This window comes from Lytechinus variegatus, chromosome 13 (genome assembly GCF_018143015.1).
Source record: "Lytechinus variegatus isolate NC3 chromosome 13, Lvar_3.0, whole genome shotgun sequence".
Classification (NCBI taxonomy): domain Eukaryota; kingdom Metazoa; phylum Echinodermata; class Echinoidea; order Temnopleuroida; family Toxopneustidae; genus Lytechinus; species Lytechinus variegatus.
This window is the reverse complement of record NC_054752.1, coordinates 9,382,859-9,408,713: the sequence shown is the minus strand read 5'-3', so window position 1 is coordinate 9,408,713 and position 25,855 is coordinate 9,382,859. Positions and strand designations below refer to the sequence as shown.

Genomic DNA, 25,855 nt, shown 5'->3' with positions numbered 1-25,855 from the left:
AATGAGCAACACAAATCTTTTGTCATTTTCAGACTATCAAACCTTTGGAATAACAAACCTTTTGTTTTTAGATTAACCATTCTTCAGAATAGCAAACCTTATTCAATTATTTGAAATTAAAAACCCTTGGATTAATGAATCGTTGTAATATCATAGTTTTGTAGAGTTCAAACTTAGGAATAAAAATCTTCAGAATGAGCTCTTTCACTTTCTATGATAGAATTCATGCTTTACCACATGTTGCATGATCATACATGACCGTTCTTCAAACATGGCGCAATCTTTTCCATATGGACCAGGTGCCCTCTCCGCTTGTACGAGTAAACCATGTAACTGCATGCGCCGATGGAGACGAACAGAATGGACGTTATGACCAGGTATCCAAAAGTCTCGGGACACGGAAGAACTATGACGAGGATGAAGTGGATCATGTCGAAACAGCATTCGAGCGCCCTCTGTACGCCGTTGAAAACGCCTCTCTCCGTCTCGACAACGTTCTCCTGTATCAGCTGGGTGGTGACGAGGTCGTATGACCACAGGCCTAGACATAAGAATCAAAAGAAATCGAACAGACTTATGGTGGAAAGTGTGAACAAATAATGCATGCAAGTTCATGATACAGTCTATCTAGACTTGAGGCTATGATCAAACTAGAGGCTAAGTGCAATGTATTGAAAAACCCCTCAACAAAAAATATTTGTTCATGTCTTTGAGGACATTCAATCATCATGTACTCATGAATTATAAGTTGACTATGCTCTCGTGTAGGATGACCAAAAAGGAAGTGGAAATCTTTATTACATTACAAGAGTAAAAATTTTACAGAAATGAGAGTAAGAAGAAATATTCACCAATAATAATAATGCGTTACATTGTAACAATGTATCTAAGGGCTTTAAAGATGTATAATTAACCCGGTCATTGGTTCCTGGCATGCCTACAAACAATGTATGCACATTCTCCACTCCCTGGGAAGTTCCATGACTCTATAAAATAATATTGTTAGGCATACTGTATAGGATTTTGCATCCTACCGGGTACCAATTTAACACTGACCAAGGTGGAGGGTGGCAGAGTGTGTACTAATGCCTTGACAAAGGATGCTAAGCAGTGTGGGATTTGAACATACAACCCTCTTACTATATGAGAGTCAGAACCACTCCACCATGATGCTTCCATGCCAGAACTCACCAATCCTTGACATGACAATCCCTGTGAAGAGTATGATGGCCGAGGCGAGAGACGTCTGCTGCTCTTCGGAACCCGTGTATTTGCACTGTACCCTGGACAGGTCCGGAGCCTCAGTTGTACTCGGACCAACAGTAGGTGGCGCCATCACTCCGACCTGTCGGGTCATCATGGACAGCGTTGGAGGACTGCTCTGGCTTGCATCTGCAAATAGAGTCCAAGATGGCCATGGTGTTAAGGGCTTCATTCTGGATTTTTAAGATTACCTTAAACCATGGTGTTTGTGCATGTGTGATAAAAATATTGGAAGCTAAAGTGTCTGTATACATTGTATGCTTCCTGTATTTAAAGGGGAAGAAAAGTTTGTAAAAATAGCAGCAAAAATAATAAAAATTATTGGTGATGGTTTGAGGAAAATCTGTTGAAGATTAGGAAAGTTATTAGAATTTTACATTTTGGATTTGTGAAGTCATAAACGAGCAGCAGCCCCATATGTTATGCAATATCGAATGCATGAATATCACTTTTTAGAATGGTTCCTGATTACTTATTTTTGTTTTCTTTTATAGTGTTGAACCCAGGGTTGAAGTTGGTCTTTCGATTAATGTGTGGAATTTCAAACGGAGCGATTGTTGCCAGAGTAAATGTCATGGAACTCATCCTACCAACCCCAGTCACTCGCACCGACCATTACAACACCCCCTATGCACTAGGTAGTTAAAGATAAATGCCAGTTGTGGTAACGATCTCAAAATGACTTTTTAAAGAATCCAATATCATAACCACCCAAGTGTCTGTTTGTATGAATAAAAATATGAGCCAAAGGATTCTGGAAGAAATTGTGTAATTGCTGAGAAATAAGCAAAATAAGCGCGGATCCGGGCACTTCCGTTGGGTCTTTATTCCAGCAATAATAATATACACTCTCCACGTGTGCCTATCTATGTTGCCGATCTTCAGAGTGATCGTTTTTCAGGTTAGATGTTTGTGTAAATGTACCAGATCTAGATCCATGAATACCTAACTTTGGTTTTACAGACTTTCTCATGAAATCAGTGTTCTACTGCAACTACTTTCATTTAGCTCTAACATCAAGTAAATAGAACTCATCCGAGTAGACAAGTATAGTTTGTAGACTACAGACATTTTCACCTACCAACAGTGCTGTTGCCATAGTCGTAGATGAAAGGCGATCCCGGAGCCCACAGTGACCCGACACATAGCATGAGAAAAGATATCTGAATCCCTAGTGAGTAGAGTCCAGCCCTCTCCAGCCCAATTCTACTCCTCATGACCGGGTAGAGCATCGTTCCAAAGATACCTATCACATAATGCAGAGAAGATGATAATAATACATAACATTTATAAGGCGCTTACTACTGGTGTTTCTAAGCGCACTGTGTTCTGTTTATGGTTTGTACTTGGGATAAAAGAAAGAAAAAAAAACGACACAGCTAATGCAACTATACTAATAATCAAAAATCAAAACTGGTGTGCACCTCCAATGGACTGACCCACAACTGTGAATCATTGACAGGTAGGTTTTGAGTAGTGTTTTGAAATGATTCACGGACTTGGCATTATGAATGTAAGATGGTAGCTTCTTCCAAAGGGAAGGGGCATTTGAAGAAATATCGCGGTCATCATACTTTGTAGAGGTTCGAGGTCCAGGAGTTAACTGTATCGAAGCCAATGAACAAAGAGGTCTTGAGGAGGTACTAGAGCGTAAAGAAATGAGATCTGTAAGATATTTTTGAGATTGGCCATTGAGAATTTTGTAGGTGAGAAGAACTTTGAAAGAGATACGGTGATGTATGGGGAGCCAATGAAGAGAACGCAGAATTGGAGTTATGTGCTTGGATTTCGTACAGAGAGAGACTAATCTGAAGTGGAACAAGGTATGTATGAGGGAGGTTGGGAAAAATTGAGTTACAGTAATCTAGGTGACAGGAAACAAATGCATGTGTAAGTTTGGCAGTTATGGGTTGTTCAAGTAATGAAGAAGAAGACATAAGATAAAAAGAGATTAAGCAAAAGAATTGGATGACTTACTATGAGTAGGGGAAAAACTGTATTCAGTTCACCTTTATGTGCCTTGATCACCCTACAAACTGGATCTGACACTTTCTAAGTTATCATTATCATCTAAACACCCTACTGAATATTGTTAGAATTCCAGGAGGGTTAATATAGAATGATTGTCACTGTTCATCTGATTGGTGTGTAGACATGAGAAAACCTTTATTCCAAAATCACAAAAATGTACCTGTTTTTTTGTGAACTGGAAGCTACCCACATACAATCAGAGCAGAACCCCCTATGAACAGAGACTTAGGAAAATACGCACTATCCTCGACGTACGATCCCATACTCTGTCGGGCTGCATCAGCAACAGCGCCAGCTACTACCAGCTATGGCGGTCTGATGAAGTTTGCAGCCTAGCAAGCGAAAGCTTACCAAAACACAAGTAAATTTTTGTGAATGTGGAATAAAGAACGTTTTCTCAGGTCAAAAATGGTTGCCATATCAACATCTATGGCGATAGCTTCCATTCATAGGGTACAGAATAATATGTTGACAGGGGAAAAATGATGATAAGAAGGGTAGATATTTTTCATACCTGTCATTGATCCAAGAGCTTGTAGGATTCCCATGGCATACTTGGGCATTCCTTGAGAGTAGCCATACCCTATGTTGATAGAATCAAAGCCCAGGACGGTCAAGTAGAGGAAAGCTAGATGAACTTTACATACCTGTCATTGATCCAAGATCTTGTAGGATTCCCATGGCATACTCTGGCATTCCTTGAGAGTAGCCATACCCTATGTTGATAGAATCAAAGCCCAGGACAGTCAAGTAGAGGAAAGCTAGGTGGGCTTTACATACCTGTAATTGATCCAAGAGCTTGTAGGATTCCCATGGCATACTCAGGCATTCCTTAGGAGTAACCATACCCTATGGTGATAGAATCAAAACCCAGTACGGTCATGTAAAGGAAACTAGATGGGCTTTACATACCTGTAATTGATCCAAGAGCTTGCAGGATTCCCATGGCATACTCTGGCATTCCTTGAGAGTAGCCATACCCTATGTTGATAGAATCAAAGCCCAGTGCTAGCATGTAAAGGAAACTAGGTGAGCTTTACATACCTGTAATTGATCCAAGAGCTTGTAGGATTCTCATGGCATACTCTGGCATTCCTTGAGAGTAGCCATACCCTATGTTGATAGAATCAAAGCCCAGTGCTAGCATGTAAAGGGAACTAGGTGAGCTTTACATACCTGTAATTGATCCAAGAGCTTGTAGGATTCTCATGGCATACTCTGGCATTCCTTGAGAGTAGCCATACCCTATGGTGATAGAATCAAAGCCCAGTACAGTCATGTAAAGGAAACTAGGTGGGCTTTACATACCTGTAATTGATCCAAGAGCTTGCAGGATTCCCATGGCATACTCTGGCATTCCTTGAGAGTAGCCATACCCTATGGTGATAGAATCAAAGCCCAGTACGGTCATGTAGAGGAAAGCTAGACCAAGACCTGCCCAGAACTCCACGTAGGATTTGTACACCTTCCAGCCTTCGAACATATACTAGGACCAAAAAAAAGACAAAGAATATCTGAAAGAGCAACACTAATTGGTTCCTCATCAGAATTTTGAACAAAATGCACATAGACAATGATAGGCCATTACTATTTCACAAGTTTAGGGACGTTGTGGTCTAGTGGTTCTGAATCTTGTCTTTCAATCAGCAGGTTATGGGTTCAAATCACTGCCATGGTGTGTTCTCCTCTAGAAAGAAATTTACCAACACTGTGCTGCACTGAACCCAGCTGAGGTGAATTGATAGGACTGATTCCTTGAATGCACTGAGCACTGGAAGGCAGCTCGAGCTAACGCTGGGGTAACAATAATAATAGTGCCCCTTGAAAAAGATTATTTCTAGATAGATGGTGCTATAACAATGCATATTATTATCATCACAAATCTATGTATTACAAAACCCTAGAATTGGGAAAGGTTCAAGGACATATAACTTTTCGTAAAGACTTACCTTCAACTGTCTAGTCACTCTACCACAGCATCCACCATCCTTCGTTGCCATGGTAACTGATGATGATGATGCAGGAGGTGCTGATGTAGGAGTGACCGGTATCTCGGTAAACTCTCTTTCCCCATCACCGGCAATCCTCGAGGTCGGGGTAGTTGGCTGGGAAGCTTGCGTCGAGGGTGTTACTGGTCCAGGAACCTCCGTAGATTCAACCTCCCTGCTCTCTGATTCATAGTTATCCCTTGATACCTGGATATCACCCACAGGGTCACTGTTCTGGTTTTGCTCCTCGATGGCTGGCTCACCCATTTCAGAGTACTGGCTCATGACCTCCTGCTCAGGAAGAGCTTCATCTGGAAGTTTAAGGTAAAACTAGCTTTAAATAGGAGAGCAATACCATTGTATGTAAAAATCAAATCCCTACATGTGGGATAGGCCTTGGATGTTTACCTTTTTTGTTGATTGTTCGCCACGGTAAACAATGTAATAGTTGGAACAGCCAAGGTTCCTAGGTTATCAGAAGTCAGATAAAATTTTAGTGGTCGCACATAATGATTGAGCTGACCCAGTTGAGTGTCCAGTGCAGCGCCTAAGCATTGCACATAAACACAGCTGAACGATGCAAGGTCGCCGGCGCGGCCATCATTGTCATATCTTGAAGGAGTTACAATGTTTGGAATTCAATTCTTGCAATTTGTTCTAAATTACAGCCATATAATTTTGATAATCGAATGTATCAAATCAGTAATCAACATCTGGCGAACATTTGATTTGTGTAAAAGAAGTATTTGGTTGCTGATTGTTGGTAAACTCATCAAAGGCATTGATTTTTTGAGTTTTACAATTTGGGACTTTCTGGAAATGATTTCTTCCCATTTACTAGTGCATATGATGAATTGTAATGCTTTGGAATAATAATGGCTTAGGCAGTTCATAAAATTGAAGAAAAGAATTGAAAAATGTGGGTTGGACATTTGAAATGATTGACTATATATCATGGTACTGCTTAAGTTTTCATATAATAGCTGTTATCCTACTGTATGGGAGGTGATTCATCAGTAGAAATGTTACTGCTTCATTTTATTCAATTCAAATATTTACAATGACACAAAACTTGCAATTACAAGATATACGCATGAACACAAATACAAATTTACATGATGGAGACTTGATGGAAGTTTGTAAAGCTGGTGAAGAAGCTTGTTTTCATGAAATCAAAAGAAAGATTCTCTCAACTAATGTTAATCTTTTAAAAGTAGATCTATTTGGGCCTAAATATTTGTTTTGGTAAATTTTACCTGCGCATGGTGTATGAAGTGCAGTGATGAGGGTATGCGCATGCTGTAAAGCGAGTAGGCGCAAGTCATGTTACGCGTACACACGGTAATTGCGTTTGGGACCTATTGCGTGGAGGTCATGTGCTGGCGTGCTACAGCTGATTCCTCTGAATGTCATGTGATACTCATTCATCCAATCAGCTGTCAAGGATCTATGTATGTGTCGTATATAAAAAAAAAAATAATTGACAGTATTCTCCGTTATCAACCCTTTATATAAGCTTTGAATCCATCAGCCTCATAATACTAAAAAAGAGAAATGCAGTATGTAAGGAAATTGAATTTGAAACAAATCAAAGGATTCTTAGAATCACTTTCCAGAGTTTACAGTGCATGCTTGAAAAAGGGCCATAAGTGTGAATATCATTTTGGCAAGGCACATTTCAATATTAAAGCAGAAATAAGGGGAAAAAGGGGGAAATAAAGGGCACAATAAATGTCCAAGACCACTCAGATGGACATTAAGGATAAGAAATAGGCCATCAACGGTCAAAGCCTTCAATGGACTTGAATTATTTTAATCAAGCCCTGAAGTACTAAATTATTTATATGATAATAATCTGCTTCTATTCAGTGTGTAATGCATTTGAACAACGTCTCGAAGCGTTACAGATATATTATTACCCCGGTCATCGAGTCCTGGCATGCCCGCATACTCCCTGGGGAGCATTCCAACAAGAGTTCCAAGACTCAATTGCTAGGCATACTACATAGGCTTTCACATCCTACTGGGTACCAATTTAACACCTGGGTGGAGAGTGGCAAAATGTGGATTGCTGCCTTTCCAAAGGACGCAAGGCCATGGTGGGATTCGAACACACAACCGTCTGATTACAAGGTGATAGTCAGAACTGCTACACCAAGAAAATATTTGAAATATTTACCTGTGCAGTCCACACCTCCTTTGAAAGCCAACTCGGGTACGTTCCTGTACACTCTCCAAAGATTCCAATACTCAATCACCATGGAAACGGCGTTCCACGATGCCACAAAGATACCGCCTACCAGCATCGATGAGGTCATGATGGCACCAACGGCAATGGGAGCGAGGATGTTACTGATCAGGTCGATACGACGCATGTTTGCATTCATTACTGAAACAAAAACATATCAATAAACACCATGATGATGTGTGAAAGTTGGTATGGTGGTGTGGATAATTTATTTATTTATTTACTTATTTCGGTTTAAAAACATTGCACATAGCAGCCTTACGGCTGAATTGCGTAAAATCTACAAAAATGATTGATACATACACATACAATAGTTGATACAAATATAAGATATTGAAATAAGACATAAGTAACTAAACTCTGGGGAGCGTTTCATCAATATTTTCATCCGATAAGTTGTCAGATCCGACATTTTTCCATGATTTTGATTGGCTGAGAGGCACTGTTCCTATGGTAACTGTCAGATAAAATGGGACTTGTCGGATAAAACGTCCGACAAGTCCTTTCATGAAATGCCCCCCAGGTCTAGATTCAATAAATATTGGTAATAGGATTTAACACACAAATTTACAAATGAATTTTTTATAATATATTTCAAAATGGTTGCTTTGGGATGTATAATTTGATGTCAAATAAATACACCATCTTTCATATATTTATAATTGCAGAAATGGTTTATGGTAAACCTTATGGTGAGTCCGAGAAGGAATAAGACAAGTGGATATAGATATGAAAGTGGAAGGTTGGAAGGTAGAGTATTCTTTTAAATATCCTTCATTGTAGCCCCTTAATAAATCAATGCTGCCAACCTGAACAATAACATGTAACTATTCTTAAAGTGGAATAATAGTATTTAGGTGAGGAAATCAATATTTTCAAAGAAATACCATTGGACAACATATAAACTGAAACTTTCGAAATCAGTATTTTGCATGAAATCATTGGTATTCTTCTCATTTTTCAGAGCTAAATACTGAAAATCAGTACTAAATGTACTTGGAAGCTCTGAAATATGTTGGAACGATATCTATAAAGATTTTAACATATAAAACAAAGCTATCAAGTCTTCAAGTATGTGAATGAAAGTACCTGTACAGTTGAATACATTTGAATGTTGAGAATTCAATACCTCGGTTTAAATTGTTTATAAAATAAGTCGAAGAGGTTTATGATTCACCAGGTGGACAGTACGGACAAAGAAGTTTCGGCATCCATTCAGTGAAAAAATAAAGGAATTCGACTGCGGATCCTAATGAAAATTTGCACACACTTGTATCCTTCAAATGCATGGAGGGCCAGGAGGAATGTTTCAGTTGGCACTGACTGAATTGTAAGCTATGATAATTTCAGAGAAATACTAGGTTATAATTGGCTGAGAAGCTCTGGTCTCTGACCATTATTAGGTCAGAGAATGACAACTCATTAGCACTGCCCAAGAGGGCTCCACTCACCGGCAAGTACCTCCTTGTCGCCTCCGGCCACAACGACCACCCAATCCTTCTGGATACAGATGGATTCCGCCAGACTGGCCAGTGATGCCAAGGTCCCCAAGATGATGATGATCAGTTGGCAGATGATGTAAAGGCCACCGTTCCAGATCTTCAGAATGTCCGACTGTAAGAGGAGTACTGTGCACAGAAGACAGGCGTTGACCAGGACAGAACTGTTTTGGATGATCAGCGATGTCCGGGCAGCTGCAGAGGTGAATGAGAATAGAAATATTGATTTTCCAAACTGATAAGACAACAGTTCAAGATCTTCAGGATGAATGAATGCAAGGTAAGAACTGTACATAGAAGAATAGAAGACAGTGTTGACAAGGGCACAACTGTAATGGATGATCAGGGATTTGCAAGCAGCTGGGAATGTGGTAAATAAGAATACAAAAATTGGAATTCAAACTTAAGAAGTTCAAGAGTACAGTTTGCATTGACCAAAGATGACCAAGGCAGCATCGGTAAGTTATTAAAAAGGTCAACTCATGACAAGTGTTAATGTTTAAGACGGAGGCGGAAGAAAAATGAGAAAATGCAGACGGCCCAAATACGACTTGATCAATTCGTTGAAAAAAATTTGCTCTCTAGAAGGCCAATGACTGGAAATGCCTGAAATCAGGAAAGTTGTTTGATAATAAAGAGGCATTCGCATGCAAAAGAAAGCAAGACAGATACATTGACAATACTCGCCTTTCATAAGCTAAGGAATCGATGCAATACAAAATTCAATCCTGAAACTAACCTTTCTGAAAAAGTAAAAAACAAGTTCAAACTTACCTCTTAATCTTGGTGTCCTATCGACCCATTTCCCAACGGCAGCGCCAAAGATGAGAGACGAAGCAGAAATGCATAGTCCATAGATGGCCGTCAAGCGGAGGGATTGCTCCTGAATCTCTACAAGGTACAGGGCAACAGTGAAGCTCCACATACGATCACCCTGTAGGGAAAAATCATACGGTATTTTCATAGTTGCATTGGGTATTTACAATTCAGTAATTTTTAGCACCAAATTGCTCTGGAATTCATCTCAACAATTACTCCTAGGGCTTATTTTTGACTGATTGAATTATAAATAGGGATGAATTTACGATTGACTGTATCATCACGTGCAATCAACCATCTATTAAAATTTACTGTATCAGGGAATAATTTTCCTGGTATCGCGTCGCAATTTGCTTCACATTTTTGAAAGCCTGCTATGCATATATAAAAGTCTTTTGTACAGCATTTTTTTACATAGGACTGTACATTACTTAGTTGAGAGCTTTTCTCTCATGACTAAAAATGCTATTCAAATTTGTAAAGCATTATTAGAATCAATCACAATTGTGATGCAGGCTAGGAACCCTATTATGGTATTGTTGACATATGTGACCAACCATGTCCATCCAACTACCAACAATAACTCCCCAGGGATGATTCTCTGTTAAAACACAAAACAGTAAACTTATCTTCAAAAAACAAAAATCAAAAACTCTGCTTATCTGAGAGAGTAATTCATCTTCACCATACTGTAAAAAGTTTGGAAGTCAAATTGAAAACAAGGTACAAGAGTTTCTTTGTCAAAAGTTTTTATGGACTGCTCCGAAGTTTCATTGGGATTTCACACGGTGCACATCTCAATCTCCTGCTTGACTGAACCCAAACTTCCATATTTTTTTCCCCTCCTTATTCTCTCAAGCTCTCACTGAATTTTTTTCTGGATTCAATTCAATCAAGTACTTATGTGGATTATTTTAGGGGCAATTCCATAAAATATGTACGTCCGACCCCCTACATGTATATGTGTAATCTTCATGATATTTTCTGTCTCTGATTTCTTGTTCTTTTGACAGCCAGTAATGTCCTCAAATGACCATGATCTGGTCAGTTTTTGAAGTGAAGCAAAAATGGGGTTGGATGAACAAAAAGGTTGATTATTATATGGAATTGCCCTTTGATCAATTTTGGCAAGTTATATATCAACTCAATATAAATCTCAGAATTCATTTCGGGTGACTTACTGTTTGTTTTCGGGTGGCTGGTCACATGTGGTAACCATTCCCCACAGCCTATCAAAATCGGAGGTCAAATGAGAGTTCCAATTTGGGAATAAACTTATCTTTAGCATATAGGAACCTGGTCTAATGGGGCATTGCAAGACACTTGCGATCGATTGCAAGTCTATTTTCAGTCCCTAAATCAAGCATATGTCTTGCAATTAATTACAAATTTGCAACTGATTGCTGATCTGCTCCTTGAAACAACAAATGTGGTCTGATTTGCTGCAGCTAAAATTAATCAATCAATTGTAAAATTCCAACAGAATATTTGCAATCGATTGCAAATATTTTCTTGCAACACCCCCTAAGTGCATTTACAATCAATGCAAAGTTTTTGCAAACTTGGTTATTTTCCAGTCCTTTTGTCATTCTACTCATCATCCATCACTCAGCCGAGCAACCCAAGGAACTTAGTCATCATCAGTGCTCAGGGGATCATCTTTCCTGTGCAAAACAGGGGCACTTTTCATGAAACATCAACAAGTTCAGGTTCACAGACAAGCTAGGAATATATGTGGTAACTTTTCTATTTAAGATTTCTATTATTTGTCAGAGATGTTGGATTACCAATGGTTTTGAGCAACAGGTGTCGTACACTTTCAGCGATTACATGTTTCTCCAACAAATGTAATGAACGCTGCATGATATCAACATAGGGACATATGATACAGGGCGCGACAAACCCGCTTGCCCGCTTGCCCAGGGCAAGTGAAAATGACGTGCGGGCAAGCACCTCTCAAAGTCAATTGCCCGATCGGGCAAGTGGTTGTTGCGTCTTTTTTTTCTGTACCGTTCCTCGTTTTTCCATAAATCATCCAAAATCCACACTCAAAATCATGAATAAGCCTTAAAAAATAGCAAGTAGCGCAGTTTCAAATTCCGAAATTGCGTTATTTTTTCTGTAGCACGTATTTCCATACATGGTACCAGGTATGAAAAAAATCAACGCAATGGCCGGGAAACAGTTGAATGTAGTATAGGGGTCCATTATGACTACCACCATGTGCAATTTCTAATGCACATTTTCCCCCTTCCGATATCACAATTCTGTGATAAAATAATTGGAATTACACAGGAAATAAATCACAGAGTCTAGTAACCTCGCATTGGTGAGTTGTCATGTCATTCGGCTTTGCTTTTCAAAACGGCCTATTAACATCCAAAATAACTTGCCGTATTTGTTAATTATAACTTAAAATTCATTTGTTTCCCTTTTTGAGGGGATGAGGTAAATATCAGACAATAAATCATCAAACAAAGCTCCATCTATTTTACAAGGCCGGCGGGAGGCTCACACACGTGCGCATACTAGCTAGCCAGTCTGAGCTCTGTCTCTCTGCCAGAGCTCTGGGGGACAATTCGCTCAGTAAAGGCCTCAATGATGGTGATTTTCTGTTTCAGACAGAGTTTACATTTCGGGTATATTATTCAAAACTTCCAATAAAGTTTGATGATTTCTTCATTGTCATGTATATTTAAGTTATTAATGAATACATTCTCACCAAATTTAGACTCCCCCAAAGAGAAATGCAATTTTCGTAGAAGTCTGCGTTTTCAAAGAACTTCAGGAAAAGTTAGGGTATGTGGGCTTTATTACATGGCCGGCCGAGTACAGGTTATTGTACTGGAATAAGCGAAGTAGAAATTAGATATTGAATTCATTTATATCAAAGTTCAACTCACAGTCACACCCACACACACACACACACACACACACCCAAGAATAATTCATTAATAAGTGAACAGGTATTCCTCAAAATAGAAAAAAAAGTAGCATGTGAAAACATGTAAATATAATTATTGACCGAGTGGAACATCATAAAATGATAAAGAAAAGACTTGATGGTTTCCAACTAATTTTTTTTTTTAAATCAAGGAAATATGGAAAATAAATGACCATTTCATGGATTTAAAGATGCAAAATGTGAAATTTAGCCACTCCACTTTTGATGATAAAATAAATTTTTCCGAGTCAATAAAGAGCTGAACATTTTTCACTGGCTTTCTTTATAGTTTCCAACTACGGTAAATGAAAGCAATTCTAAGGAAATATGTTACGCAGGTAGCCATTTCATGGATTTAAAGATGCAAAATATGAAATTTTAGCAACTTTTGTTGAAGGGTTTTTAAAACCTTAAATACCCATAAAATTTCGATTTTTTTTCTCTAAAATAAACGTAAAGACTCAGGCCTACGTTGCTGAAAATATCCTTTTCAATGTGTGTTCTTTTATACTGGACATGATTCTCAATTGTTATTTTGTATACCTTAATAAAAATAAGAGTAATGCCGTTATAATGAAAAAATTATTTAAAAAATTGGGCAAGCAGTTTTTTCTATCGGGCAAGCAAATTTTTTCATCACTTGCCCAACAGGGCAAGTGACGAAAAAAATTTTTGTAGAGGCCTGTCATATGCAAAGAGGAATACTGCATACGTGTAGTTTAGGCAGGTGATATTCAACATACATCAACATGGCATTGAAGTACAATTAATTTGGAATAAAGACATTCTTAAATTCACACCTATCTAAAATTTTCACAGCCTGTATATGTGATCAGATTTCTGTTTTTATTGGCCAAAATATTTGGATGCACGTATTGTGGTGTGTAATAACGGACATAACATTGTGTTATGTCTGTTATACACACAACATAATATGGGTCACGATTGAGCGATGCACGGCCAAGGGGGGAGGGGCTAAGCCTTCTCTCCCCCCCCCCCCGGACTTTAAGCTCACAAAGAACATCGTAGCCCAGGAATGTTAGGGTTAATCTAGGCAGATGCCGCAGCTTCTGCCTTTGCCGCTTGGAAAGAGAGAGATACACACACGAGTATATATGATATTTGTATCACATTACAGTAAACAAATGTATCAGGCCTTGAGAAAGTATAGTGAAATTATTTATCCGAGGTTGGTCTGGTAATTTTTTTTTTTGCCAGTCCAAGCGAGGATTAATAATTCCCACTATGCTTTCGAATGAAACGCCTGATATATTTGTTTTATATCTTACTTTTAATAATTTATAACCAAAATCTATGTGCTGAGCTTGCAAAGTCCGGTTACCTGCGTTGAATTACCTACTTTTCTCCGAGCCACCGTGCTCAGCGGAACGCAGATTAGTGCCTGCTTTGACGCTTTGCGGGACTTTCTTGGGAGAGAGAGCTCGCTGGCCGGTGCGCCCGAGAGTTAAGCTAAATATCCAGTTTTGTGAAATAATGACATCAGAATATTGGTATAGCGAAAAATATATCGAGGTCAGACGTCACGCAACATCATAGTTGAAATATATTCGGTCACATGATGCTATTTGAACCAATCACTGTACAGGATTAAATCTATGTAGGATATGACATTGACTCATTTCCTAGAACGCTTACCCATGCAGATAAGAACTGGCTGATGTAAAGCATCACAGCATTGCTTGTCACCCATCGGTAGAAGGCTGCATATGTCCATCTGGAAGATCCTAGAACGCAAAAATCAGACATTAAATTAAAGGAAACTGAAGCCCATGGAGAGAATCTTTCTTATTAGAATATGAGTAAACTAAGATGAGCAATTTAATTAAAAACATCAAAAGCAGTCATGAATAAGACAATTCGGTTATGCAAGTTTGAAAAAGTCTTGTTAATCAATACAATATATGGTGATCCTCAAATTGGCAAACATGCTTCAAAAGAGCTCACTTTGAGGGCATTTCCCATTTGTTTATAATACAAATTTTTCCTGTTTTTTTTAAAATATCTCGTTTTGATGTCACTGTATATCACCAGGAGCTGGACATAGAGGAGCAGAAGATCCCGAGTCCAGGGGAGCGTTTCATCAATATTTTCGTCCGACAAGTTGTCAGATCTGACAACTTTCCATGATTTTGATTGGTTAAGAGGCACTGTTCCTATGGTAACTGTCGGATAAAGTGGGACTTGTCGGATAAAACGTCCAACAAGTCCTTTCATGAAACGCTCCCCTGGACTACACTACAGGGAAAAAGAAACTTGGCATGATTTTGCGGGATGCGCATTTTCCCGTTAGGCACTTTTTGATCAAAACACGATGCAATCTCGAAGCAATCACGATGCAATCCCGTTATTTTTAGGCCACTTCAAAATGGATAACGGGATTTTCAACCCGCAAGATCGATATTTCAACACGCTATCAACCCGATAGAAAATCCTTAATTCCCGATAGACAGCGGGCCACTGCTAGCGCGCGCATCAAACGCGTCCCCCGATAGAAATCCATGTGCGCAGCTCTTGACCGAGTGACCCAGTTATAGTTATAGTTACGTCTTTGGCTTAAAGGACGAGTAGATTCTCTTTCCAATGTTTATTTACGGTGCTAGCTCCATGATTTATTTTTCCAGTGTTTGTTACCAATGACTTCTTCCGTTTAAAGGACGATTAGATAATCCTTTTTTATCTTTCATTTTTATCTTTTCTGTAATTTTATAAAACTTTAATCAGGTACGTATTTCATTCAAACAACGAGTATTTTCATCATTTTCTGTTCATTACGTGTTTTTTTTCAATTTCATCATGTCTTTTATAAAAGATTCGCTTTCCATCATTTACTGTTCATTGTTGTTGTTTTTAATCAGTAATAATTCGTTCATTTAAAGGACGAGTAGATTTGCTAACCATCATTTTGTGTTCATCAATTCTGTTTTTTTTTTCATCATCACGCTTTCCGCCATTTCCTGTTCATAAATTCTGTATTTCTTATTTTATCAGTTAGTCGTTCATTTAAAGAACGAGTAGATTTGCTTACCATCGTTTTTCTGTTCATTCTTTTTTTCCCATTTAATCGGTCACGACTTTCATTCAAGGACGAGTATAATTCAGTTTTGAGTTTTATTATGGAGTTATGAAATAGAGATTGTAACAGAATTAATCGTAGTTATAGAAATTTGAATAAAAACACAACCTTGAGATACGAAATCCATATTAAGAATGGAACGGAGATGACTATATTTGCTAACCATCATTTTTTTTGTTCATCAATTCTTTGTTGTTATTTTCATCACTTATGACTTTTAATAAAAGAAGATTTACTTTCCATAATTCCATTATTTTCTGTTCATTATTTTTTTTTAATTATTTTATCAGTTACGTCTGCATATACGTCGTTCATCTAAAGGACAAGTGAGATTCGTCTCCCATAATTTTCTGTTCGTCAGTTATGTGTTTTTTTTTTTAATTTCATCACTTACGTCATTTATTCGAGGAAGATTTGCTTTCCATCATTTTCTGTTCAATGTTTTTTTTAATCCGTAATACGTCGTTCATTTAAAGGACGAGAAGATTTGCTAACCATCATTTTCTGTTCATCAATTCTGTTTTTTTTTTTATTTCATCACTTACGTCTTTTGTTAAAAGATTCGCTTTCCGCCATTTTCTGTTCATAAATTCTGTATTTCTTATTTTATCAGTTACGTCGTTCATTTAAAGAGCGAGTAGATTTGCTTGCCGTCATTTTTCTGTTCATTCTCTTTTTTTTCATTTAATCGGTTACAACGTTCATTTAAAGGACGAGTATTATTCAGTTTTGAGTTTTATTTATGGAGTTATGAAAAAGAGATTTAGAATCAAGTTATTGTAACGGAATTAAACATATAGTTATACTTAAATAAAAAACAACCTTTGAGATACGAAATCCATATTAAGAATGGAACAGAGATGACTATCTTTGCTAACCATCATGTTTTTGTTAATCAATTCTGTGTTATTTTCATCACTTACGACTTTTAATCAAAGAAGATTCACTTTCCATAATTCCATTATTTTCTGTTCATTAATTCTGTATTTTTTTATTTTATCAGTTACGTCTGTAATACGTCGTTCATCTAAAGGACAAGTGAGATTCGTCTCCCATAATTTTCTGTTCGTCAATTATGTTTTTTTTTTTTATTTTTCATCACTTTTACGTCTTTTATTCGAGGAAGATTTGCTTTCCATCATTGTTCGTTGTTTTTTTATCCGTAATACGTCGTTCATTTACAGGACGAGAATATTTGCTCACAATCATTTTCTGTTCATCAATTCTGTTTTTTTTTATTTCATCACTTACGTCTTTTGTTAAAAGATCCGCTTTCCGCCATTTTCTGTTCATAAATTCTGTATTTCTTATTTTATCAGTTACGTCGTTCATTTAAAGAGCGAGTAGATTTGCTTGCCATCATTTTTCTGTTCATGCTTTTTTTTTTCATTTAATCGGTTACGACGTTCATTCAAAGGACGAGTATTATTCAGTTTTGAGTTTTTATCTATGGAGTTATGAATTAGAGATTTAGAATCAAGTTATTGTAACGGAATTAATCATATAGTTATAGAATAACTTAAATAAAAAACACAACCTTTGAGATACGAAATCTATTAAGAATTGAACAGAGATGACTATATTGGCTAACCATCATTTTTTGTTTATCAATTCTGCATGTGTTTATTTTCATCACTAACGACTTTTAATCAAAGAAGATTCACTCTCAATCATTTTTCTGTTCAAACATGTATTTTTATTTTATCAGTTACATCGTTCATTGCAAGAACAAATTTATTCCCTTTCCATCATTTTTTTAGTCCCCAAAATTATGTTTTTTAATTGTTTCATCAATTACGTCTTTTATTCATAGAAACGCTTTCCATCATTTTTCTGTTCAACAATTCTGTATTTTTATTTTATCAGTTACATCGTTCATTCCAAGAACCAATAGATCCCCTTTCCATCATTTTTCTCTTCATCAATTGTTTTTTCATCAGTTACGTCAAAGAACGAATAGATTCGCTTTCCATCATTTTTCTGTTCATCAGCAACTCTTTTTTTATATTTAATCAGTTACTTTGTTTATCCGAAGGAGGGATGGATTCGCATTTTCTGTTCATCAATTCTATGTTTGTTTTTTTCAGCTACGCCTTTCATTCAAAGAACACGTAGATTTGCCTGACATCATTTCTGTTCATCAATTCTGTTTTTTTTAATCACTTGTATCCATGGTTCATTCAAAGAACGAGTAGTTTTATTTTCCATCATTTTTCTATTCATCAAGACAGACATTGTACCTTAATTCTTAAGAGGATTTGAATGGTAAATGGAAATGTTCAAAACAAATTGTCAAAGCCTTCATTTTCTGAAAATAATAAATTGTTTAAAATAACGTGATAAGTAATTTTCCTATATTTCCAAATTTTCACAACATAATGAAGCACACTATCAGTAGATTTTATTTTCAAGAGACCAAACATTTTTATGGAAAGAGGGGTGCGATATTCCAAAGCTGGTGTCATATATCCCCTGTCATATAGTAAAAAAATTGTAATAGGCCTATCTGTATTTTGGTGTATTTTTTCGGGGGTGGAAGTCTGATTGATTTTAAAAATATTTATGTATTTGATATGATGAGTGTTAAGTCATATCCATTGGCATTGCGGCATAGACCCCAACCGCCCTTCAAAGCATTATCATATTTTGTGCGAATAAATCTTTCATCCACCCAACTAATGTATAGTGAGTGGAATATAATGTGTACAACTTGTTATAAAGTTTTGTATATTTTTCTAACAACTGCGGATCGAATGCTGAGAGAGAAGAATATTGGGGATAATGGGAAATAAAATGCAGAATCGTGTGCAGGACACGGAGAAGATGACAAAAAGGACAACTCCATATTCCGTATCCGTCCGACCGGACATTCATGAAATTTTCTGTCCCTGATTTCTTTTACTTTTGACAGTCTGTGCACTGCAAAAACTGCGGTGTTAATTCAACACCAGTCTGGAATCTGTATGACCACACTAGAGAGATGTTAAAAAAACATCGGTTTGGTTTTGGACTAATTCCAAATATGTGTTTATACAACACCAATTATTATAAATAAATCATCGATTTAAATTAAAGCCGGTTTGTTTCAACACTTCTTTCGTGTGGTCATATATTCCAGACTGTTGTTCAATAAACACCACAGTTTTTGCAGTGTGGTCAGTTTATGAAAATGAAGTAAAACTTGAGAAAAAAAGGGAATCGGACGTACAAAAAGGTTGATAATTTTTTGGAATTGTCCAAAAGGAAGGGAAATAAGAAAGGACCAGGTTCAGGACATGGCTAAGAAGTCGAAGAAAATAATTATAAGGAAAATAAAAAAAGGAATAAACTACAAAAGAGGAGGAAGAGAAGAGGAAGAAAATATTTCGCTCTGTGCAATCAAAATGAACGTCTCTTTTATTGCCGTAAACATGGTAAATGCGTTTGTTTCCGAACAATTTTGTTTTGGTGCCTTCTTCAAGATCTCAAGTCGTAACGAAACTCATTTGAAAAAAAAATATTTTAGAAAAGGCAAGTACAACTCGTATCTTTCAAATGTTAGGGATGATTTCACGTCGTATAACATATTTTTGTGATATTTTTACCTCACAACTCATTACGAATACGAACCTTCAACAATTCTTAGATTTTTATTTCTTATACCTCTTTACCATGCCGTGTGCTCCAAGATCCAATCGAATCTCGTATTATTTCGAAAGTGAAGTATCCGATTTTACGTTATAAATCATATCGATATGATATGATTTATACTTCAATACATTTTACGAATCCATATGTTGAAAACCAACAATATTTCTATAGATTATTCATACTTTTTATCAAGCCAGGGCGCTCCAATATCCAAGCGAAACTCGTATCTTTCAAAAGCTAATAATGATTTTTTAACTCGAAATTCTTTACGAATATGTTAAGAACCTTCAACAATTTTACATTATCATTTTCATATAATTTGATCTGGCTAAGGTGCTCCAATATCCAAGCGAAACTCGTAGCTTTCGAAAGCTAAGAAAAATTATTTTACGTCATAGATTACATGGATATGATTACTTTCTTCCTTAAAACTTTTTACGAATAATTATGTCAAGAACCTTCCACAAAATTAATAGATTATCAATCATTTTCATACGCTTTAATCAGACCAAGGAGTTCCAGTATCCAACCGCAACTCGTATCTTTCAAATGCTGAGTATGATAATTTCATGTCATAAATCATAGCTGACATGATTACGTCATAACTCTTACGAATAAAGAACCATCAACAATTTCTAGATTATATTTTGTACCTTTTTATCAGGGTCTGTGCTCCAAGATCGAAGCGAAACTCATATATTTCGGAAGTAAATTTGAGTGATTTTACGTCATGAATCATATCGATATGATTATATTTTAACCTCAAAACTCTTTACGAATTTGTTAAGAACTTACAATTATTTTTAGATCATCATTAATTTCAAGTCGTAAATGGGTGATTTCAAGTTCGGTGTTGACCTTTTGGTGTTGGTGTATGGTCAATTTTTACACGATTATAACACCAAACATAAAATGAAGATGGTCCCGAAAAGTCAATCACTAGTTGTTGAGATGACAATAATGTGATCTGAATCAGTTATGGTCATTTTCAAACGTGAGTGACACGACAATCGGAGAGGTTTAAGGGCTCCTATCTTCAAACTTAAAGGTTATGAATCAATCATGACTACTATATTATATACAATGTAGGACTGGCATGGGCCACTACGAGTTTGATTTGAATTCAACAATTCGTTTAGTAGATATGATTAAAAAACGGTGCGTGAGTGACACGACAAATTTTGGACATGGGTTTCTGACCACTAACACATATGGTTGGATTCGTGCCCAAGTAGTTGTCATGGAGTACTGTGAGTACCAGTAAATGAACATAAATAGTGTACCTATCTAACACATATAGTCAAAATCAATCAAACCTTCTCTATGGAAAATGGTACCCTCCTATATACCGTGAGTGACACGACATCCAAAACGTGAGTGACACGACAAGTGCAAAATATAACATTTATCTCAACATTGACAGTATTTTTTGCATGATGTAGAAGAGTAAAATACCATTAACCAAAAAACAAGCTTAATTACATAATAACTGCTTTCTTTAAAGTTCATAATATGTCATCCTGCTGTTTTATTCTTGGTTTATGGTCATATTTGCCCATCAACTCACATTCCCTATACCATACCACATTGTCACACTAGGGCTTCTACCACTTTCCTCTTTAGAGGAGGAGGGGACACTTGAATGTGTTATGAGGTCTTGGCATTGACATCAACTCAAACATTCTTTTTGTGGCCTGATATCATTCAAAACTTTAACTCTTTCTCCCTCTCTGTATATGAAAGTTAACAGGTTTATACAATTCAGCATCCACGATGGATGGAATAATTTTTCCTTGAAAAAGGTATTCTCAATAGTCACATCATCTGGCATGGTCTGGTAGCCAATGATGTCATGTTAGACTTTTTCTTGAAATATTGGATTACAATATTATCCTCCTTTAATATTTCAGGCATTGTGCAAATAGGACAGTTTCAATGTCTTTTTTGGTACCAAACCACAATCACGTTGCTGCACACTTCAGATGGACTATCAGCAAATACTCGAGAAACTTGGGAATTCAACTCAACAAGCATAGGTTTTCTCCTGAACACTGCTTGTATGTGGACCCTCCCAAGGCAGTACATGTAGGCACTGTACCAAAATTCAGAGCTATGCTTTTAGCTGGAATCTTGTGAAAGACGCAGTCAGTACCTGATTCTTGCAGTCTGCTACTATTACATAACTACAAGTCATTAGCTTTTCCTTTTCTAAGCCCTTGGATGTCACACTAAAATCCAATTCAGCATCCCAACCAGGCTCCCTGTATACCTCAATAGCTTTTTCCCCTCGAGGTCCAGCACTGTTCTTATTGGAGTACCCCCCCCAAAAAAAAAAATTGATCTACTGGTACATGGCAACCCATCCAAAGTTGCTCAAATCAAAATGCGGTCTCGGTTGGGACCTACATGAACATGCATCATTTTGTTGTAATGAATAGGTGTAAATGCAAATCTGCTCTGAACACACATCAGCCCGCTTACGATAGTTTGCTGTTCAGACCCTACATGTAGTTAATCACTAGCGGTATGAATGGTGGTCGAACAAATAATGATTTTTAACTTGGCATGTAGCTGCTTCAAGCAATATCCAAAATGTTCTATCAAATCTCAGTACATTCTCACCTGAAATGTTTATGTTTTCTTGCAAATTTGTTTATTTCATGTCCTGGAATACAAGCTTTATGGCAAATGAAAAGGTTGATTTAATCAATCAGAAGGAAAAGAAAAATATTTTCTTTTCCGAATTTGAAAAATATTTGGTGTTCATGGTGATCTCTTATATCTCATGTACACTACTTTACCACTAAAATTTCTGCAAATTTCAAAAAAGGATCCCTGACTTTTCTAGCTATGAGTATAACAAAGAAATAACATTGCTCAAAAGAAAGGTGAACTTTCTGCTCATTTCTGTAAATGGAGACAGAGAATGTTCGAGTAATACCTAGGTATGACTTGAACCATCACCATCACCAACCCTTTATGCATTGTAAATATGTACATTGCTAAAGTATAGTGGTTTTTCTCTTGATACATTCATAATTTTGTGTTGATTATGTTGTTATATTCTTAATCACAGTACATTCACCAAAATATTAATTAGGATCCGAGTCTTCACACCAATGGAAAATTGTCAGGATTTTTTAAACCAAGGCAACCACGGAGAGGAGAGAAAATAGATGAACTCAATGTCAAATTCAATATTTCCATAAAAAGGAGTAAAATTAGGAAGATGGAGGAAATTATTAGCCTAAAATAGGCCTAAATGATGTCAAGAACAACATTTTGACTGTATCCCTGGTAAAACGCTTCAAAAATTACTGGATGTCCTTTTTTATACACAATATAATACCGTGAGTGACACGACATTTCGTGAGTGACACGACATTGTGAGTGACACGACACAACTTTAACAGTTAATTCTAGCTTTACCTTAACACATTGGACCAAGTTACTTTATATACAATAAGGTACAGATAAACTGTATTTGCTCCAGTACTGGGATAAATTAATTTTCAGAATACACAGCTCTAGAAAACTTTTTGCATTTAAAACGTGAGTGACACGACAACCAGTTTTGAAAACTTCGAAACCCAATTTTTTTCAGAAAAACACTTTACAGAATTTTTTTTTGCTTTTTAGGAGTTAGATACAATACACAGCTTGTATCTTGCCAACAAATGCGCTTCTAATACAAATTTTATATTGTAATAGGCAATGTTTGAATTTTAATGCAAAAATCGACATTTTGTAACATTTAATTTCCCTTGCATAAAATTCACTGTATCTCAAGACATAATTAATAATTTTATGTAAATGAAATGGAAAAATATACTTTAAGATGTCTAGTTTAAAAAAACATTGAAGCCTAATGATTTCTAGCAAGTTTTAATTTTCACCCCCATGTCCACTTTTGTTTGAAAATGACCATATGCAAACTTGAATAAGTTTTAGAGTTAGGGGAAGCAATCAAAATTTCAACACCATCAGGGCCGACACCGGACTTGAAATATCTCAGTCAGATGATTCCCATTTCATAACTCTTTACAAATATGTTAAGGAACTTCAACCATTTTATAGATTATCATTTTATACCCGTTTGTGTCACGCCGGGATGTCTCTATTATTCCGAAAATGCGTCTTTAATATTTCTTATCGGAGAACATAAATTCTGTTTAAAATGTAAATGGACATTATCTGAAATTGTGAAAGCCTCAAGACAATCTTAAAACATGTCCCGCCTTATAATCATGAATAAGAAGGGTTTCCTCTTTACAAAAAAAAAACACATTCGGATATTCAATGAATGATCTGTGAACGAAACACGCAATATTCATGTCAGAGTAAAAATGAATTAGCAATGAAAGTCGTCAGTACAGTTACATTTCCACTTCAATCCTTTTTGTTCAGTTTCGCGCAAGGGTGATCATTCCCTTTAAAATCATTTCCTGTTGTTGTCTCGCCTTTTAAAAGGTGCGCGCGCATGTCCTGAAACTAGCTTGCGCATACATCTATCGCGCAAAAACGCGCGTCAAACCAACGGGATCTCGGTGGAAGCATGGAAATCACGTTAGAAGCGGGGATGAAAATCACGACCGCGCACGATAAAATCACGACCGAGCACGCTAGAATTTACGTCTCACATTTGAGTTTCCCGCTACAAATCCGTTCAAATCCCGTTAGACCATCCCGCACATTTGCTAGCGTGTTTCACGATCCCGAATGCCAAGTTTCTTTTTCCCTGTAGTGTAAACCTTATGTATCATATTTTCCCATGGCACTTTTTCTTTGCTCAGAACATTATGTATCACAGCCTATCCCTATTTAAGCCAAGCTATTGAAAATCTCATGCATACATTAGCTGGGGACCACTGCATAAACTTGTTATAATGACAAATTTGCAAATAACAGTTAAAAGCTACTGAAATCCTTCACTCTGATTGGCTGATAGTAAGTTTGTTATAGAAATTGTGCATTCGTTACTATAACAAGTCTATGTGAAAGTGGACCCTGGTCTTGAACTAGCCATCAAGGTCTATACTCAACTCACTTGTTTCAGTTGTCAGATCACCATTGCCGCCACCCCTTCCACCGGTCCCCCCACCACTACCTCCAGTTTCTTCATTTATTCCAGTGCTGACATTAAGACTGAGATCCAAGTCTGGTAGATCATGCTGTTCAGACGCTGCCGAGGGATCGACCCGATGGACTTCTTGGAGGACCGCTGGGGATGAGGGCGACTCTGTAGGGGTGTTTCCAGACACTTCCTCCTCTTCTTCATCGTCAGTAAATCTCTCATATCCCTTACTAGCCATCTTTGTTATTGGTCCTCTAGTTTAGCGGTTGCAGTCGATAGACAAATCTGCACGATTTAAGAATAAATAGATAATAAATCATAATCATAATCTTCTTCTTCTTCGGGTTAAATCTGCCTCCTTCAGGATTGAAGATTCTTGCAGATGGTTTATTTGACATGTGTGTATGGCCGGGTTTAGGTGTGCAGTGCAAAATATATACAGGTGCAAGTAAAAAGTCCCATCAGATAATCAAACATAATCCTAATAACAAATAATTAATAAACATAGGCCTAACACTTCAATGCTATCAATGACTAAACTTTTTAAGTAGAAAAAGAATGAAGGTCCAACACTTATGACAAACAGTAACGTCTAGGACCATATAATAAAACATGAATTTCTTTCAAGATCTAAAAAGACTTTCAATTTATTTAGTTCCTTAGCTTAAATAGGTAAAGTTTGCCCAAATTTTTCGTTCTTCTTCATGGCATGCTTCTGTTCTTCTGCTACACTACACAATGTCTGTGATCTCACTCAGATTCACAGAAAATCTCACACATAGCTGGTCTTTGAACTTGGCATCTGCCATCTCTGTTAATTTTAAGTTAGAAAGTCAATTGGAAAAAAATACAAGCAAAGTTTCATCCATTTTTAGTAGAATATGTCAGAAAATATTAGAGAAAAAAATAGAAGATGAATGCAACTAGGCTATTCATAGGCTATTGTCTTGAATTCATATTTTTAGTGTAATTCAAAGTCTTAAGTAACATCTAAACATGCTTAAGTTAAAGTTTCAAACTCAAACTTCAAAGAAGGCTTCAAAAATATAAAGTCTCCGGACACCCGACCCCCATCCTAGAGGAGGGGTCAAGAAAAAGAAGAACAATTATTTTACCAGCTCATCATTTCTAGAAAGTCGAGAGGTCCATTACCGGTACGTCATCCAGTCTCTTTCTGGCTTCAAGTTCAGGCAACCTTCCTCCGCTACAGCTACTCCGCCAGTAAATAGCAGTTGCTGCTAGCCAACTAGTAGCGGGGCTCGACC

At 36.9% G+C, this 25,855-nt stretch overlaps 1 protein-coding gene across 1 annotated transcript; it reads right to left on the bottom strand.

Annotated features, from left to right (window-relative positions):
- Positions 1-77: 77 nt before the first annotated feature.
- On the bottom strand, positions 78-25,855 carry LOC121425921 (solute carrier family 40 member 1-like). The gene is made up of 11 exons (XM_041622028.1): positions 25,706-25,855; positions 24,564-24,875; positions 14,449-14,537; positions 9,804-9,963; positions 8,982-9,224; positions 7,462-7,671; positions 5,244-5,593; positions 4,603-4,780; positions 2,345-2,509; positions 1,192-1,392; positions 78-541 (listed from the first exon to the last, which is right to left on the bottom strand). The coding sequence occupies exons 2-11, from the start codon at positions 24,826-24,828 to the stop codon at positions 249-251; spliced, it is 2,154 nt and encodes a 717-aa protein (XP_041477962.1). The 5' UTR covers positions 24,829-24,875; positions 25,706-25,855; the 3' UTR covers positions 78-248.

What these genes read in the sequence shown, in the direction of transcription:
- LOC121425921 (XM_041622028.1), bottom strand. Translation starts at nt 24,828, where the DNA reads ATGGCTAGTAAGGGATATGAGAGATTTACTGACGATGAAGAAGAGGAG. An exon ending in AGGAGGTGTGGACTGCACAG is followed by an intron (nt 5,594 to 7,461) that starts GTAAATATTTCA and finishes TTAAACTTCCAG; the next exon opens with ATGAAGCTCTTCCTGAGCAG. An exon ending in AGCTCTTGGATCAATTACAG is followed by an intron (nt 2,510 to 4,602) that starts GTATGTAAAGCC and finishes ATTATGTGATAG; the next exon opens with GTATCTTTGGAACGATGCTC.